This window comes from Callospermophilus lateralis, chromosome 5 (assembly GCF_048772815.1).
Source record: "Callospermophilus lateralis isolate mCalLat2 chromosome 5, mCalLat2.hap1, whole genome shotgun sequence".
Classification (NCBI taxonomy): domain Eukaryota; kingdom Metazoa; phylum Chordata; class Mammalia; order Rodentia; family Sciuridae; genus Callospermophilus; species Callospermophilus lateralis.
The window spans coordinates 101811411-101830220 of record NC_135309.1 but is presented as its reverse complement, the minus strand read 5'-3'; the positions used below and the strand labels follow the sequence as shown (position 1 = coordinate 101830220).

The window sequence follows — 18810 nt, the reverse complement described above, 5'->3', positions numbered from 1 at the left end:
ACTCTTGCTCTTCATTGATCACTCTTTTATATTCCGGATATTAGAAAATGTCTTGGAGGACAGCGTGCAGGGACCCTTGAAACCGCTAGTACCCCTTCCCCCAAGTTTCCCCCTGCCCTCAGCTCCTCCTCCGCAAAAAGCCGCCTTTGTCCTCCACCAAGGGCTCAGCCAAACTCAGGTTAGCCGGGCTGGGGAGCGAGGGGCACGCGAACGAACTGAGGGTCGGGGCCTCGGTTCCTGTCTACGCTCGCAGCAAAGGGGTCTAGACCCGGCACACCGCGTCCAGGCCCCGGCCAGGTCGGCCCTGAGCGCGCGGCCGACGACGTCACGGGCCTGCGCGGGGCGCTCCCCTAGGCGCGCGGGAAAACCCAGTACGCATGCTCGGACTCGGTTGTTGTTGGTGGTGGCTGCCGCGGGAGGGGACGCACCCTTCTGGTGGGCCTCCCTCGCCGAGTGGGGTTTCGCTCGGTCGCCGCCGCCCTCACGGCCCCCTTGGGCCCACCTCCTATGTCCCTCCTCCCTGGGGCCGCACGCGCGGCGGTGTCCTCACGGGGCGCTAGGTGCCGGTCCCCGCCTCCCCTCCCCCAGCCCCGTCGCCCCGCCCGCCAGGCTGGGCTGCGGGGTCAGGGGCCGAGCGGAGCGGGGTGAGTATTCCCACAGCCAATGCCGCCATCCTTCTCCCAGCTCTGCTTCCCGCACCGTCCTCACCCCACTCCTAGGACCGAGAGGAAGGGCGGGAGTGGGTGGGCGGGAAGCAGCCGGATCCGGAACAAAAGGCCGGGGAAGCGGGGCCGTCGCCCAAGAACTGCGGGCCCGCGCGGCCTGCCGCGCTGGAGCTGCTGCTCGGGCGAGTGACCAGGGCGCGCGACCCAGTGCCCCTTGGGCCCCAGCCGCGCAATCAGTGTCTTCTTGAGCACTCGGGCGGCCCCCCACTCCGAGGCCTCACCCTTGGGTAGTTACAGTCTTAAAAGTCTTACAGATAGCAAGCCTTTGTGCGTGTAACATTGAAACAAAGGATATTAAATTACTGGAGAGTCCCACTTGAAGGGGTTTCAGATTCATTAAGTGCAGGAGGAATACTCTGATATTTATAGCTAGCACCACCCTTCCTAGAACTTACAAAAACAAAAGGTGGGATAAGGTGATGAGGAATAGTTAACCGACTTGTAGAAACATTTTTAGTTGTGGTTTAAAAAAGTATGTGTACACACACTCACTATGAAAATTTTGAAAATAAGGTCAAAAGATGGCTACATGTCCTTTCAAAATCAAAAGGGAGCTTTGTTCATAAGGGCCATATAACTTTGCATTGGTTAAGGTTTCGGGGTTTAGACTTCTATAATTACATCTTGTTGACTAATTGAGATACAAATTATTTCTGACTGGGAGAATATAACTCCTGAAAGGTTGTGGTTTTTTAGGATAGCAATCTTAAGCTTTTTTTTTTTTTTTTTTTTTTTGAGCCCAGGTCTTGCTATGTTGCCCCGCTGAGATCTCCAATTCCTGGACTTAAGTGATCCGGAGTAATTGGGACCACAGGCTCCATCATTTTCTTCAATTTACCATTTAGCTTGCTCCTCCTTCATTATCAGTTCAGCATATCTTTGCTAAAGACACACTTGGTCTGAGTCATGTTTATAACTATTATAGTTTGACAACAGCCTCCAGTTTTTAGTGGCAAAGGTTTAAATTTATGCTATTCAGGGTTGGAGAACATAGGCCCTATGCACTACTCAAATCTATCATGGAGTTCTAGGTAGAAGAATCACTCCCTCCTTGCTTCCAAATTGAAACTTGAGTACTGAGAAATTTAAAGTCTGCAAAGTACACAGTTTAAAATTGTTAATTTGTATTTTAATTGAAGAAACTAGTAGAAATAGTTCTGAACTGGATTCATTTGGATATGGAAATGTTACAGGATTATTTCCCTGTCCTCAGCTTTCCAACTACCATATTCTGTTTTATTTACCATAATCTTAACAGATCTTGCTGGATGATGGAACAATTGAATTAGGCGCGTGCAGACACACACACGTACGCATGTATGCACACACTATTGTGTGTGTGTGTATTGGGGGGCGGGGGGACTCGGATTTAACCCAAGGGTGCTCTACCACTGAGCTACACCCCCAGATGTTTTATTTTTTATTTTTATTTTGAGACAGAGTCTCACTAAACTGCCCAGGCTGTGCAACTTGAGATCTTCCTGCCTCAGTCTCCTGGTTTGCTAGGATTACAGGCATGGACCACCTCACCTAGCTAGGCATAATGTTTTGTGAAATTGTATCTTGATAGCAGTTCCAAATGCTTAGTAAGTTTCTGAGAAAGCACCATTTTAGGAAAAACAAGTAGGATGAAACTTATATAAGTAGATTGCTTTGGATTAGGGTTGCTTTTATTAGCAATATCTTTGAAGCCTCCAGATATGTTTAGGACCTTAGAGGTTGTATTTGAATCATAAATATAATCAGGAACCATATAAGAAGAGATATAGAGATCATCTGTTGAAAACAAATGTATTAGGGGTCAAGCAGGCTGGGTATAAAACAACTGGAAAGTAGGGGAATGGAAAATAAACTACCTGAAGGTATCCTGCTTACAGAGAAGTTGCTAGAACTATAGGCAGCAGCAGAGGCTTCTCTAATGTTCCTGGCATCCCCGGCCTTGAAGTGTCTGATTGCATTAGTTATAGGATTCAAGAAGAGTAATTACTAATATTAATTTAGCTTTGAAGTTAGGATTATTTTATATCACTGTCATGTAATATCTTTCCAAGAAAACCTTTTTAATATCCTTTCTGAGCTCAATAACCTACAATGGTTTCTTATTGTTCACTGTTTTAAATGGAATCTCCTTTGAGTTTTAAGGCCATTTATAAACTGCTTGTTCCCTGCCTCCCAGATTTTCCTGTAATCCTCAATCTTCTCTCTAGTTAGTCTCTTTACTTGCTTACTAATGTCATTTAAACCTGTTCCTATGTTCACTGCCACCCCCACTCCTATTTCTACCTTACTGCTTTCCTTTGATTGCCTCTTATAAGTCAAGGATTAGCTGAAATCTAAGTCTTCTAGGGCATGATTCTGGGTACATACTATCCTAGGCTACCCTTAATAGCTATTATCTTGGGGCTGGGATATCTTGGGGCTGGGATATCTTGTGGCTCCCTGTTAAAGTGCTTTCCAGGCATATAAGAGGTCCTGGGTTTGACCCCAGTAGTACAAATAAGAAAACAAAAATATTAGTCCAGGTGCAGTGGCACATGCCTGCAATACCTGTGGCTAAGGAGGCAGGAGGATCGAAAGTTTGAGGCCAGCCTCAGCAACTTATCAAGTTCCTCAGGAATTTAGCAAAATCCTGTCAAAAACAAACAAATTGAAAAAGAACTGGGGATGTGGCTCAGGGGTGAGTGCTCCTGATTCAATTTCTGATACCCCCCTTTTGCCTCAAACAGAGCAAAACATAACAATTTACCTAAGTGCTATGAGGATTGGAGTTACCACAGTTCTTGCTAAAGGCTTAATATATGCTATTTTAAATTATTGTTTTAATCCATACACAGTCTTTATATGATGATTATATAATTTGTCATCACTTTTTACTGTCTTATTCTCTAATGTTCTTCAGCTTGAAGCTTTTTAAAAAAAATTTGATTACAAACTGTTGAAGGCAAAAAGCATGTACTAGTTTTTGCAGTACTAGAGAATGAATCCAGGGGCTCTTTACTGCTAAGCTACATCTTCACCTTGTTTTATTTTTTCAGACAGGGTCTCTCTAGATTGCCTGGGCTGAACTTGAACTTGAAATTCTCTTGACTCAGCCTCCTAAGCTGACTGTGCTACTATTATCCTGACTATTCCTATTATCCATTTTTCTCTGTTGATTATAGTTTTAAGTTTATATCCTATTTTATTCCAAAAGTATTTGAGGTAGCTTATAAACATATGTAATAGCATGCAGAATAAACTGTGTGCCATGGTGCTTGCATGTAACCCCAGCTACTCTAGAGGCTGGGGTAGGAAGATCACAAGTTCATGGCCAGCCTTGGCAATTTAGAGAAACTCTGTCTCGAAATGAAAACTTTTTAAAAAGTGGGCCTGGAGATGTACCTCAATGGTAGAGCACCTCAGGGTTCAATTCCTAGTACCATAGGAAGAAAAGAAAGATAACAGAGTCATGAAAATATGAAGTTTGGAATAGAAAGGTGAGATTACAATAAATGACATTGAAATATTTTTTTGTGAAAAGCTAACTTTTTTTTTCTTTGTATAGTTGTTAAAGGTAGGCCACAGCCAATATAATTTTCATGGTTGTGAAATTAAAGAAGGAAATGCTACTTGCTCTACAAAAAGCACTTTCTGTGTTAAAATCATTGTGAATCCATTGTCTGAGAAGGCTCTAGTACTATGAATTTCCACTTATACAAACCTCATTGAACTCTGTCAACTGTCATATTTGAGTAAAATGAAAACATAAACTTAAACCACCAACTAACTTCTAAAGGCTTTCAACTGGAATAAAATAAATAAAGCTACGGTTCCATTTTAGCCAGTCAAATATTGCCTTGCTCTGTATTTACTTCATAAAAACCTTTCCCTGTGTTTGTTTGATGGAGCCCCAAATTACTTGCATTCTGGAGCTGCCTAATTTATGAACTGCTGTCTACCCAAATAAATTCTTTAAAAATTTACTGTGCCTCAGTTTATCTTCTTATGCTTGGAAGTAAATATTTGCTGAGTGAAATGCAATTTGTGATTTAAAAAAAAAAAATGTTAAAGGATACTCTTGAGAAGCCCTAGAGTTAAGTTCTCCAAACTTGAACTTGTTAAGCCATAACCAACTTTCCAGTGTTTATCAAAGGACCAAAGTGTTTTTTTGATTTTATTTTTGGTTGGTTGGTTTGTTTGGACTGGGAATTGGATGCAGGGACACTTTACCACTGAGCTATATTCTCAGTCCATTTTTAAATTTAAAAATTTTGAGACAGATTCTGGCTAAATTATTGAGTTTGCCACTAAATTGCTGAGACTTGCCTTGAATTTTAATCCTTTTTCCTCAGTCTCTCAAATTGGTGGGATTATAGGTGTGAGCCACTGTGCCCTGTTGTAGTGGCATTTTTATGGACAGTTCTTCATTGTGTGGGACTGCCCTACACTTTGTAGGATGTTTATTATACCAGCTCCCTGAGCGCTAAAAGGTAATAGTAAACTGTGATTCATCTTTCATTCTCTTTCTTTCCCTCCCTTCTTCCCTCCTTTCTTTCTTTCTGAGGCAATGGGGATTTAACCCAGAGGCACTCTAACACAGAGCTATATCCTCAGCTGCCTTATCTGTTTCTTGTTTTCTATTTTAGATAATTCTTTTTTCAAGGCTCCCCCCACTCCCAGTACTGGGAAGTGAACCCAGAGTGCTCTACCACTGAGCTACATCTCCAGTCCTTTAATTTTATTTAGAGTCTGGGTCTCCCTAAATTGCCCCAACTTGCCTTGAACTTTCTATCCTCCTGCCTTACCTTCTTGAGTAGCTGGGATTATAGATACGTGTCACAGGGCTAGGTTCTTTTATAGATAATTCCTAAATTTTCCCCTGATACTCAGTTTAAGCCCATTACAGAAACAAGCTTTTTCTCTTATACTTTATGAAAGTGTCCCTGTTTTCATACGTAAGTGCTTCCTCTTGATTCCATGTTGATATTGATAGTTTTGGTTTACTCACCTTGACAAGGGACTCCTCTGGAGAGGGGTTGATGGTCAGAGTGAGCAAGTGCCCCTTCAGCTCCCTTACTACATTTAGATTCTTCCTCTAGATGTTAGGTTGGAGAGCAGGAGGATGTCTATGACCAAATTTATAAAGGGTAGATTTTTTTTTTCCTGTACTTAGAAGAAACTTTCCTTTCCAATTGATAATTTATTTATTTATTTGGTACTGGGGATTGCATCTGGGGCACTTAACAACTGAGTCACATCCCCAGCCCTTTTCAAAACATTTTGAGGCAGGGTGTCACTAAGTTGCTTAGGGCCTTGCTAAATCAATTGTAACAGGAATTTACTTGATGTTTTGACCATATCCCTTATGGCTTTGAAACTTACCTGTTTTTTCTTTTTCCCAATCTCCTTCTCCCTGATCTTCTCCTCCTTGATCTTCTTTTCCCTAACCACCTCCTCCCTCATCTTCTTTTCCCTGATTTTCTCCTTCCTGATCTCGTCTCCCAAATCTCATTTTCTCTGAATCACTTCTATACAAGCCTCTGTTCCTGCTGATGGGCAGAATCACAGCCTTTGGGACAGGAGTACTCTGTGTTTCTCCTTTGCTAGCAAAGCAATAAATTGTCTTTTTATTTTTTCTGAAAACCACATTTTTTTTCTTTATCCATTATTTATGGACACCTGGGATGGTTTCATAATTTTCAGTCCTTTTTACTTTTAATTTAGAGACTGCGTCTTGCTAATTTGCCCAGACTGGCCTCGTACTTGTGATCCTCCTTGCCTCAGCCTCCTGAGTGGTTGGGGTAATGGGCATGTGCCATTGTACTTTGTTTACTACTGACTTCGTATCACAGCATTCAGTTTACCACATGGCTTTACTTTTTATTTCTAGCCATGCATGTTACATTATTGAGAGAGAACTGCTTTAAAAGAGGATTACTGGGGCTGGGGCTGTAGCTCCGTGGTACAGCTCCCACTTTGCACGTGTGAGGCATTGAGTTCGATCCTCAGCACCACAGAAAAATAAAGATATTGTGTCCAACTACTTCTATATATATATATGACACACACACACACACAAAAGAAGATTACCAATGGGTGTTGGAAACCAATAGAGAAAGTGCAGCTCAAAGTATTTCTCTGAAGGGAATACAGAATGGTGAAGTGAAATATCTTCTTATCTTCTTCCTAATGGGATGTCCTGCTATAGAAGTCAGAGCAAACATCAGCTACCAATAGAGATTCTTCACTTCCAGTCCAGGTACAATATTGCCTCCTGTTTAACTTTGATTTGGCATATGTGTTATGGAAGAGAGAGAGAACTGAACCCTGCTGTTAAGACTGACTGGACTGTGTGTGCTGGGTGTGGTGGTGCATACCTGTAATCTCAGTGACTTGGAGGATGAGGCAGGAAGATTGCAAGTTTGAGGCCAGCCTTCATAATTTAGGGAGGTCTTGAGAAACTGAGACCCTGTCTCAAAATAAAAAATAAAAATGGGGATGTAGTTTGGTGTTAAACCCTCCACTCCCTGAGTTTTATCCTCATTATCAAACAAAAACAAAAACAAAAACAAAAACAAAACTGAATAGAATGCCCCTTTTTGGATGCTTCCCTGAGCTCTTTATTGGATTGCCCAGGTCTATGCCTTCCGTGCCCCACCCAGGCTGCCAAATACCTTAAAATTCAGGTTTTTCATTAACTCTATCAAAATGATTCATTGATTTGGTCTTTCTCTGTTTCCATTGAACCCAGAGGCACTTTACTACCAAGCTAAATCCCAGATTTTTCATTTTATTTTTTAAAATTTTAAGACAGGGCCTCACTTTGTTGCTTAGGGCATTGGTAAATTGCTGAAGCTGGCTTTGAACTTGTGATTCTCCTGCTTCAGCCTCCCAGATTGCTGGGATTATAGATGTGGCTTGGTCTCAGTTTTCTAGCATGAGTATCCCTCAGATTTTCTCTGATACTGATTAAAAATGCATATTTTGGGGCCTGCAGAATCAGGTAATCTTTTTGGCTAGGGCCTAGGATTCCACATTTAAATTGTACCCTGGGTGTCTCCTTGCTCTCTAAAACTGGAAGACTTCTGCACAAGGAACTTGCTAGGTAAGTGGTTAACCAATCTAAGTGAATTCATGCCAAATTGTCATTAAGGTAATGAATTGATCAAAATAATCCATTCCTATATTTATAGTAAAGTAAAATTCTTGTTAGGACGGACAAGTAGTGGAAGTTGCCTAACTTTATTAGTCAAAAATGATCTTAAACATTTAAAATACATAGCATGTTCTGTGATATTCACAGTTTTGTAAATAATCTTAAATTCTGAGAAATTTAGTTATATTTATTACAGTGATTTGGTCTCAATTTTGATTCTTATACACATTGATTTATAGATTCATCAAAAGAAATGTCTTGGGCTGGGAATATGGCTCAGTGATATAGTGCTTACTTAAGTGTATGAAGCCCAGGATCCAGGATTCAGTGCCTGGTGCCACCAAAAAAAAAAAAAAAAAAAAAAAAAGCTGAGAAAAGATAGATCTTTTGACAAAAACAACAACACAAAACAACAACAACAACAACAAAAAAGCAAAAAGTTATCCAATGTGGTGGTTCATGCCTGTAATTCTAACAAACTCTGGAGGCTAAGGCAGGAGGATTGGATATTCTACATCAGCCTCAGCAACTTAGTAAGATCCTGTCTCAAAATTAAAAATAAAGAAAACAATAATAAAAGACTGGGGATGTAGCTCAGTGGTAAAGTGGCCCTAGTTTTAATCCCCAATGCTACAAAAACAAAACAACCCCGCCCCCCCATTAGATTAAAAATCACATATAAGCTAGGCATGGTGGCATATGGAAGGCTGAGGCGGGAGGATACCAAGTTTAAGATCAACCTAAGCAATTCAGCACTCCCTGCCCCCAAATAAAATGGGGCTAGGTATGTTGGGGATGTGTCTTAGTGGTTAAGTGTCCTATGGGGGTTCAATCCCTAATATATAAAAAAAAAAATCACAAACAATATATGGATAATGTGGTAGTGAAAAATAAGTTTTTAATTGAAAAGAACCATTTGAACAATGATTATAAATAAAGTTAGAATTCACTGGGTCTGCTTTTCTGAAAAGATATTTTTGGATAGCACCAGAGTAAGTTTCTTCATATTGTCTTGTCTGAGGGTTAACCTATAGTTTGGAAAGATTAGTCTTACCTGGTAGGGAAAAGTCATTTCTTCCCAATCTTTAGACTCTACTGAAGCAGTTGAAAAAATATTTTGAAAACAAACCCAAAAAACCAAATCTTTTCATTTAGAGTAAGAATCAAGCAAAATAGATGTATTAACAATTTATACTTTATGACAGGAGCTCTGAATCATTTTCTAAGTCTTACTTAAAATTAGAAATGAGAGGTTTATTGTTTAAGATGAGATCAGTATTGAAATTTGTCTTTTTACTGACAGTTCACATGTGTTCTGTTGTTAACTCTTCTGAGTTTAGTTTACGATTGCTTAAATCTGGAAACACAGGGCACTTCACATGTCTTGGGTTTTTCATTTGCTAAGTAAGGATTATTCTTGCTTAATAAACTGCAGTTATAGTTATTCCTATTTTTTTGCTCAATTTTTAGCTATCTCATAATAGGAAGCTCTAAGATTATAATTTCTGCTTTAAATAGTGAGTTTAATAGAGGATCAAAGAGTAAAACATCTTGAAAAGTATGTATGAAAGTGTTGATTGAATTATATTTTCATCTTTAATGACTTGAAATATTCTTAATCAAAGAAACAATTATTCAATGGTATTTCATTATTGTACATTATGGTGATTCAAGTTGAGATAGATATCTTTTTAATATATATTATAGTTTCTGATTCTGTAATCAAGCAGTGTTTGTATTACTGTATATAACATCCTTCAGCAAAGCCTAGTCTGTAGATGATTTAAAAAGTCTTCAACTAAATATTAATTAGTGTTTTGATATTGAGTCATCTTGCTTGTAGCACAGTGCTGTTAATTAGATAAACTGTGGCTATTGAGTGAGATTTTATGTTTCAACTAACATTTTCAATATTTCAGTAAATTCCAAGTAACTGGAGGGCTTAAGAAATAAGTGTGTTTACTTGTTCTCTTTTGTTATTAAGAGCTTGCTTAGGGGGTTGGGGTTATGGCTCAGTGGTAGAGCACTTGCCTGGCATGTTTGAGGCACTGGGTTCGATTCTCAGTACTGCATATTGATAAGTTCATTAAATAAAGGTTCATCAACAACTAAAAAAAAAAAAAAAAAAGTAAATAAAAAATAAAAAAGTGCTTGCTTACAGTCAGACATGGTGGTGCATGTCTATAATCCTAGTGACTTGGGAGGCTCTGGCAGGAGGATAGAAAGTTTGAGATCAGCCTCAGAATTTAGTGAGGCCCTAAGAAACTTAGTGAGATCCTGTTTCAGTATAGAAAATAAAAAGGGCTAGGGACCTGGCTCAGTTAAATGCCTCTGGGTTCAATCCAGGTACCAAATAAATAAATAAATAAATAAATAAATAAAATAAAAAAGTCAAATTTTCTTTGATTTAGTACCTGTTAATAGATCTCAGGATAATCATCATATAGTTGGATGAACTATTCTGACTTTCCATGTCAGTCTTCTATTTTATTTTCAGTATTGGGGTACTGAACTACACCCCCAGCCCTTTTTTGTTTTTTTGTGACATGGTCTCATTATGTTGCCCATGCTGGTTTTAAACTTGTGATCCTCCTGCTTCAGCCTTCCAAGTCACTGGGATTACAGGCATGTACCACCACACCCAGTTTCCAAATTAGCTCTGCATCCTAGCTCTGAGGGATGGAATAGGTTCTTTTGCCATCTATGTGATGCTGATATACAGTCACTATTTCCAGCCTAGATTTTTCTTTTCTTCTGAGTTCAAGGCTTATCTCAAAATGCCTGCTAGACTCCTTTACTTGCACATCCCACAGACATTTCAAACTCCAATTGATTTTTGGCTAAACAAATCCTACCTCTCTAAAACTTGTTCTTCCTCTAGGGATTTCTGTTGTAGTCAGTACACCACCACATACAGCAGGAAACTTGGAACCATTTTTGAATCTTTTCTCTTCCCTCTCCCTCACATACCAAAGCTTGTCAGCAGTAATGAGTATATTATCAAAATGATACTGATGCCAGGCACAGTGGTACACACCTGTAATCGTAAAGACTTGGAAACCTGAGGCAGGAGAATAGTAAGTTTGAGGCCACTCTTGGTAACTTGTCTCAAAATAAAAAAAATAAAAATAAAAAAGACTGGGGATAAAGTTGAGTGGTAAGAAACCCCAGGGTAAAATCCCTGGTACCAAAAGAAAAAAAAAAAAAAGTTATGAAACCCAGGTTTAGAGTCTCATATCACTGAGAAACCAATGTCAGAGAGGAGTGTTAGGTAGAAAGGATTTATTCAGTGGCTGAAGAATGGAGAAGAGGGAGATTTGCTTACAAATCAGCTTCTCAACTTCAGTGGGCAGAAAGGCTACAGATACTGGATAGGAATAATGAGGGAGAGGGATAAGCTAATAAAGGGGAGGAATATTCATGTCTTTTCTGGGAATCGATGGCAATCTTCCAGGAACTTGAGTGCCACCTTTTGTCATTCCTTTTATAGGCTGGTGTTTCCAGTTATGGTGGCTGGTAGGTGCCTTTGAGGAAGAGTGGTGTGGGGGAGGGAGACTACACAAGTCTAGGTCAAGATAGCCCTGTACTACTGTTTAGGACAAACATTTCTCAGATGATTAACATGTGTACATGCAGAGCTGAGTAGAATCTGACCCAAAGATTAAGGCAACAAAGGAGACAGACCCAATATGAAGACAGGGATGCCAAGCCTTTTCATTCTTTTCCAGTCCCCCATCAGATATCTGTAGGTCTAAATGAAGAGTTTGTGTTTTTCAGCACTGACTTCAGGTCCCCAAAGAAAAACCTAGTCAATGGTTGGGTGTAATCTACAGCAAAACTAGTGAGGGAGTAATAATGTATTGCCCAGCTGTGTGATCTCCCCAAATTATTGATTTTTAAGTCAATTAAGGACAACTGAAGCCATGCCTGGGTGATGCATGCCTATAATCCCAGCAACTCCAGAAGCTGAGTCAGGAGGATCACAAGTTCTAGGCCAGTGTTAGTAACTAAGCAAGGCTCTAAACAACTTAGTGAGACCCTGACTCAAAATAAAAAGGGCTGGGGATGTGGTCAGTGGTAAAGTGCCTCTGGGTTCAATTCCCCAGTACCAAAAACAAGTGAAGATAGAGGATATATATATATATATATATATGTATATATATATATATATATATATATATATATATATATATATATATATATATATATAAATTTTTTTTTTCTGGTACCAGTGTTTTCTGAATTCTTCCCTCCTCTTCTGCTCTACCACTAATCTTTGGCTTTATTTAGCATCACAGTGTCTCTTGGATTAACATAAAAGACTTTCACCTGTTTCATTCCTTCAGGCAAGACTGTAGAATCACTGGAAGTCAGAATGCAAATCTGATTAGTGTACTTCCACTTTCAAAACTCCTATGAGCCTTCAGGCTAGGGACCCTGGTCTTTATCAACACAAGTTCTCCCAATACCCTCTCTCCACCTCTAAATTTCAAACAAGAGTTCCTCAATTAAAAAAGCTTTCTCTTTATGCAGTCTTTCACACATTCTGTTCCCATCATCTCCCCACTTTTGTTTGGTTAACTGCTTTTTTTAAGTATTTTTGTGATGTCACTTTCTCAACTTTTGTCTGCATTGAATTTTGACAACTTTAAAACCAGAATTCTGTGTGTAACCTGGAGATTTCACTTACATTTAGGAATTTTGATGAATGCCTCAGTGGGAGTCCCTGCAATTGTGTCTTCTGTATTGGTGCTGCGTTGGTGCTTTCTCTTCCCAGCCTGTTCTCCCACTCTCCCAGAAGCACATATTCATAGTAAAGAAATTTATCTTAACTCAACCCACCTACTACATACTCTGTGGTGTATGTTAAAAAGTGTTTCTAGGAAACTGAATTCTGTGGTCAAAAGAGAAACATTTAGCTAATGGTTCCCATACCACACTATGCCTTGTGTATCTCCAGCTTGGGGGATGGTTCATACAATGTGGATTGGTTTTCATATATAAATCTCAAATAACAATAATATCTTTATTAGTGCCTCTACAAACTAGATTGTATTAAGTGTGTTTTGTAATGCTAGTGATTGAATCCAGGGCCAGGCAAGTGCTCTACCACTGAGCTTCATCCCAAGCTTTAAAGAAAGTGGGCTTTCAAAAAAACTCTGAAGCCCTTTAAGTGGAAGCTACTTTTTTCTCCATCTCACATGACTCTGGGTGTGAAGATTGCTGATAGCCCCCAATTTCCTGATACCAGTGTTTGGTGACTACTTCCTTCAACCTCATGTAAAAGGCCCTACTCTTTGAGGCTCATGTAATTCAGTTCTACAAGTTATGGCAAGGTCAGTTTTTCTTCTTACCTGCTATCTCTGTTTAGTAGTATAACCTTTAGTGTCACCTTGAGAAGGATCCAAGCCTCATGTTTCTTTAAACTTCCAGATCTCTCATCATGTTCATCTCCAAACTACTATATGTACTCACTCTCATGGTACTCACAGCTGAGACCATCAGATTCTAATATCTATATAGTCTTCCCGTTTTTTCATTTCTCTCCTTTTACTACAGTTCTTTAATTTTTCTATATCTTTTTTGTGCTCTACCACTGAGCTACATCCCCAGCTCTTTTAATTATTTATTTTTTGATTACAAGATAGGGTCTCACTATGTTGTTGAGGGTCTTGCTGAATTGCTCTGAGGTTTGCCTCAAACTTGAGATCCTCTTGAGTCACTGGGATTACAGGTGTGCGTCCCTATGCCCAGATCTTTTTGGCATCTCATATTCTTCAATTCTTCTATGTTTTCTCAGTCCTTTCAACCTCTTTCCTACCTAACCTAGATTTTTGAGCTATTCTCACAAGCATTTCCTTTCACCACCCACACTCTTGTCCTTCTATTGAATCAATCCAGCAAAAACACAACTTTTTTTTTTTTTTTAGTGGTGCTATGGATTGAATCAGGGCTTCCCACATAGTAGGCAAGTGCTTTAGTATACAACTATATCCCCAGCCTCCAACTTTATATTATTAATAAGAATCTTCTCTGTGCTGATTCCCATAATTGGAGAGGGGGAGGCTGAACACTCTGAAGACAATCTCAACAATTCAGAGTGTGGCACTATAAATACATGGTCTCTACCCATGTTGAATCTTCACTTCCATCTGCTCATCCTTCATGCTGTCCTCTTGCCACACGCAGTGGTGCACACAGTGACTTGGGAGAATGAGGCAACAGGATCACAGGTTCCAGGCCAGCCTCAGCAACTTAATGTTGACCTTCAATTTTCCTCACCAGCAATTCCAAATCTACACTAGTTTTCTTGGACGTTCCCCTTTCTCTGAACTCTTACTCTCTACAGCATGTTACCTGCCCCTGCATCAAAATGTCTTGTGACTTCTTCCTTAATTTTCAGTCTCCTTTTAAAGACTTCAATGAATTTTATAGATATCAAATGCCTTTTCTTCACTTGAAAGGGGCAAGATGTCTAGTGTATTGTTGAAGTCCATTCTTCTGTGCCAAAACCCCTATCATGATGGGAGCAGGGATGCTTCATGTTTGGCATACTACAGACATTAGTTAGTGTTACAGAAAGAGACTGGACATTGTGACAGTTAATCTAGTATGTTGTTGAATGGAGATTAGTTAAGAGAGTTTCTATTGTAGCTGGGCATGGTGACACATGTCTGTCATCTCAGCAACTCAGAAGGCTGAGGAAGGAGGAGCACAAGTTCTAAGCCAGCCTCGGCAACTTAGGCCCTAAGCAACACAAGAAGACCCTGTCTCAAAATAAAAAATAAAAAGAGCTGGGGGATGTAGCTCAGTGGTAAAGTGCCTCTGGGTTCAATCCTCAGTGCCAAAAGAGAGCAGGGTGGGGAGGGAGAGAATGAAAGTTTCTACTATAATTGTTTTTCTTACTTGTCTCCTTTTGTTCAAGGAATATATATATTTTTTCATTTAAAAAAAATATTTAACCTTTATATAAGCACAATGCCTACTATTTAATATATACTCAATGTGTATTTGTTGGACGAATGAATATATTCTTGTATAGGCTATACCTACCAAATCTGAATAATCAGAAAACTGATTTGGAAATCAGCTATTATAGACAGATTATTGACCCTGGGTCCAAATAGTTTTTTTTCCCCCAGTATTGGTGATTGAACTTACAGGCACTCAACCACTGAGCTACATCCCAGCCTTTTAATTTTTTAATTTTAGATAGGATCTCCCTAAGTTGTCCAGGCTGGCCTTGAACTTGTGAACCTTCTGTGTCAGCACCCTGCCCCTTCCCATGGCTGGGATTATAGGGATGTCCACCACATTGGGTCAAAATAAACTTTTTACTAAGTATAGGTTCTGGTAAAATATAATAGTGAGGACTTATGCTATATTCAACATCACCCTTGTCATTGTTAAAAACATAGATGTGGCCCTGAGAGTGTAGTTCAGTGATAGCATACATTTTTAGCATGCATGAGGCCCTGGACTCGATCCCAGAACTCAAACAAACAAACAAACAAAAAAATCAAAAACAAAAACAAAACACCAAAAACCAAACTAAACAAACCAAAAAATCAAACAGAGGGAAAAAACCTCTCTATATACATATTTGTTACAAATCTAGGTTTTGAGTTTTCTTTTTGACTGATAAAGGAAATGAGAACAGGGTGTGAAAGATGGAAAAAGACCATTTTTTGGAATGGCCATGAGGTTATTTTCTATATTATTGTATAGCTCAAACTTTGTTTAAAGAAATAAACCAATTAACAGAATTCCTTTCAGTATTTGTTCTCAAGCTGTTGCCAATACTGCATTTTTATATTGCAGCTATCATTTAAAATGGAAGAAGATGAATTTTTTGGAGAAAAAACATTCCAGCATCATTGTTCAGAATTCATTAAACATTCACAACAGATAGGTGATGGTTGGGAATGGAGATCATCAAAGGTAAGAATAGAAAATTTTATTTCCTATTTCAGTTTAGGGTTACTTATTTTTGCTTATGAAACCTTAGTAATTGGCCAGGCCTGGTGATGCTGGCCTTTAATTCAAGCTACTCCCAGGCTCAATCAAAAGGATTGTAAATTCAAGGCAGCAGGGCAGGATGGTTTATGTTCTGAAAGCTCAGTTACTCTGGAGGTTGAAGCAAGAGGACTGCAAGTTCAAGGCCAGCCTCAGCAATTTTGCAAGTCCCTAAGCCACTTAGCAAGATCCTATCTTAAAATAAAAAATTAAAAGGACTGGGGATATAGCTAAATGATAAAGCATACCTGTGTTCAATTCCTAGTACCAAAACAAAACAAAACAAAACAAAACAAAAAGTAAGTTCATGCCAACTTAGTGATACAGTGTCTAAAAAAAAAGTGTGTGGGGAGAGGGCTGGCTGAGCTTGTTGCTTGAGTTCAATCCTTAGTAAAACACATACAAGAACAACAAACAACAACAACAACAACAAAAACAACAAACCTGGGCTGGGGATGTGGCTCAAGCTGTAGTGCGCTCGCCTGGCATGCGTGCGGCCCGGGTTCGATCCTCAGCACCACATACAAACAAAGATGTTGTGTCTGCCAAAAAACTAAAAAATAAATATTAAAAAAAAATTCTCTCTCTCTCTCTCTCTCTAAAAACAAAACAAACAAACAAAAAAACCTTGGTAATTAAAATTAAGGTATAAGAGGTGAGTTGGTTTAATAAAAGGCTTTGATTGAAGGATGTTTTAAATCAGATGTCTATTTTATTATTTCAACTATATTTACTCGTTATTATTGGGTGAATGAAGTATTATCTAGAAAAGTCCTCAGGTGACCTGCTTTAATTTAATGGATAAGAATGCTTATCTGACTGATTCTTCTCTCATGCTTTAATTTTTTGTTTACAGTATAAATTGTCATAGAAAACAGTTGTGCAGAGAGTGGAAAAATAATCCTGAAACCAAAAACTGTAGTCAAATAGGCACAAATTCTGAAATATTAGGGACTCTAGTAATTGGGGATATCTTAATAATGTAAACACATTCCTAAACAGTTTTTAAAATTCTATTTAGATATAACATTGAAGTGTTTATTTCCACATATACAACGAGTCAATTTTTCTGTAAATTTGTTTTTTCTTCCCTTGCAGTGGTGGGGATTAAACCCAGTGCTCAGACATGTGAGGCAAGCCTTCTACCACTGAGCTATACCCCTAGCCCCTGCCAAAAACTTTAGTTTCTTCTTTTTTGTTTGTTTGGATTACACTCAGGGTTGCTTAATCATTGAGTCACATACTCAGCCCTTATTTATTTTATTTAATTTGTGTATTTAATTTTTTTTAATGTGGTGCTGGGGAAGCACTCTATCACTGAGCCACAACCTTGGCCCCTTATTTTATTTTTTGAGACATGGTCTGTAAATTGCTGAGACTGGCTTTGGTTTTGTGATCCTCCTGCTTCAGCCTCCTGAGTCACTGGGATTATAGGCATGTTCCACCATGCCCTGCTGCCAGAAATCTGCTTCTTAGAAAAGTTTTCTCTTCTTGACATTTATCTGACTCTGGAAAAGTGATGAGTCCTGGTTCTCTGTGGGTTAGTTCTGTTTCATCTGTGCACTCAGAGAAACTTGAGAACAGTTTTGAACAGTTTCCCATGATATGGAACTGATCCAAGGAGATGCAGGAATTGATCAGGTTCAGAGTCTCACTGGGGAGAAAAACCATGATATCCTTTTTTGACAGAGTTGTTGATCATTCAGAGGTCAGTCTCTTATAGTAGGTTCCAGCCCCACTCTCTGTTAGTGATCGGACAGGCCTTAAGCCCTTAAGGAATCTCCCTGTCCAGTTTAATGTGACCTAGTTTTTACCTTATTATTCTTTTTTGGTACTAGAGGTTGAACTCAGGGGTATTTTACCACTAAACTACATTCCCAGGCTCCCTCTCCTTTTTTTTTTTTTTAAATTTGGGAGAGGGTCTTACTAAGTTGTTGGGACTGACCTTGAATTTGCAGTCCTTCTGCCTCAGCCTCCTGAGTTGCTGGGATTACAGGCATGTGCTATTGTGTCCTGTTTGTTCATTCCTTTTAGTAATTTCATTCCAGGTATTTAATAGTTTTGTTTATTACTGTGTTTGAATTTTCACTTATCTTTTTTGTTTTATTTGTAATGCTGGGAATCAAACCAAAGGCCTGTTGCATGCTAGGCAAGTGCTCTGTCACTGAGCGATAGCCTAAGCCCTTGACTTTTCATTCATTTTCCTTCTATGATTATTGCTGATATATAAAAGAATGAATTCTTTTTTGGTATTAATTTTGTATCCAGTCACCTTAGTGAATTTTCCTACTAGTTTTAGTAGTTTTTCAGTCATTTTTCTCAATTCTTATAGGTAGGATGAGATCTTTTGCAAATCAAAGGTCTTTCTTTGTTGTTGTTGCTTTGTTTATGATATTTTTCTTAATTCTTTTATATATCCACTAGAAAGTTATTAATAGTGATAACAGATCTCTTTGTCTTGAGTTTGATTTTGATATTAATGCTTCTGATATATGATGATTAAATAGAAGGTTGGTGGTTTATTCCATCCAATGATTTCTTTTTATTTTTTATTTTTATTTATTTATTTATTTTTTTAAACTGATGCAAAATATTTATTCCAAGTTAGTTATTTTATGAAGTAGTTTTTCCCCTCAACAGACTTGTGATAACCACATCTTTTAAATCTGTAAACAATGTTATCAAAATAATCTTAATCTTTGAAATCTCACAAAAATTTATATTTTACAATCCACCCTGAATATCAAGGCTGCAAGAATAACACATTTCCTATATCCAAATATTTTACAGCTGTACCCAAAAAGGAAAAAAGAAAACAAAAACAAACAAACAAAAAAACCCCACATATGTTTTGTTAAGGGCTAAAGTTATCCGAGCAGCCAAAAATAAAATAAAATATCCAAATTATTAGCATTAATTTAATACAATTATAAC

General features: G+C 38.7%; 1 protein-coding gene across 2 annotated transcripts in view; it reads left to right on the top strand.

Annotated features, from left to right (window-relative positions):
- Nucleotides 1-604: 604 nt before the first annotated feature.
- Nucleotides 605-18810, top strand: part of Atg10 (autophagy related 10) — a 273170-nt gene continuing 254964 nt past the window's right edge. The window contains exons 1-2 of one of the 2 annotated variants that reach the window (XM_076856054.2): nucleotides 605-644; nucleotides 15682-15801. In XM_076856054.2, coding sequence (XP_076712169.1) covers nucleotides 15694-15801 — 108 coding nt within the window. In that variant the 5' untranslated portion in view covers nucleotides 605-644; nucleotides 15682-15693. Of the gene's footprint in view, nucleotides 645-6917; nucleotides 6964-15681; nucleotides 15802-18810 lie in introns of those variants that run through there. The other variant, XM_076856056.2, reaches the window with a different exon arrangement.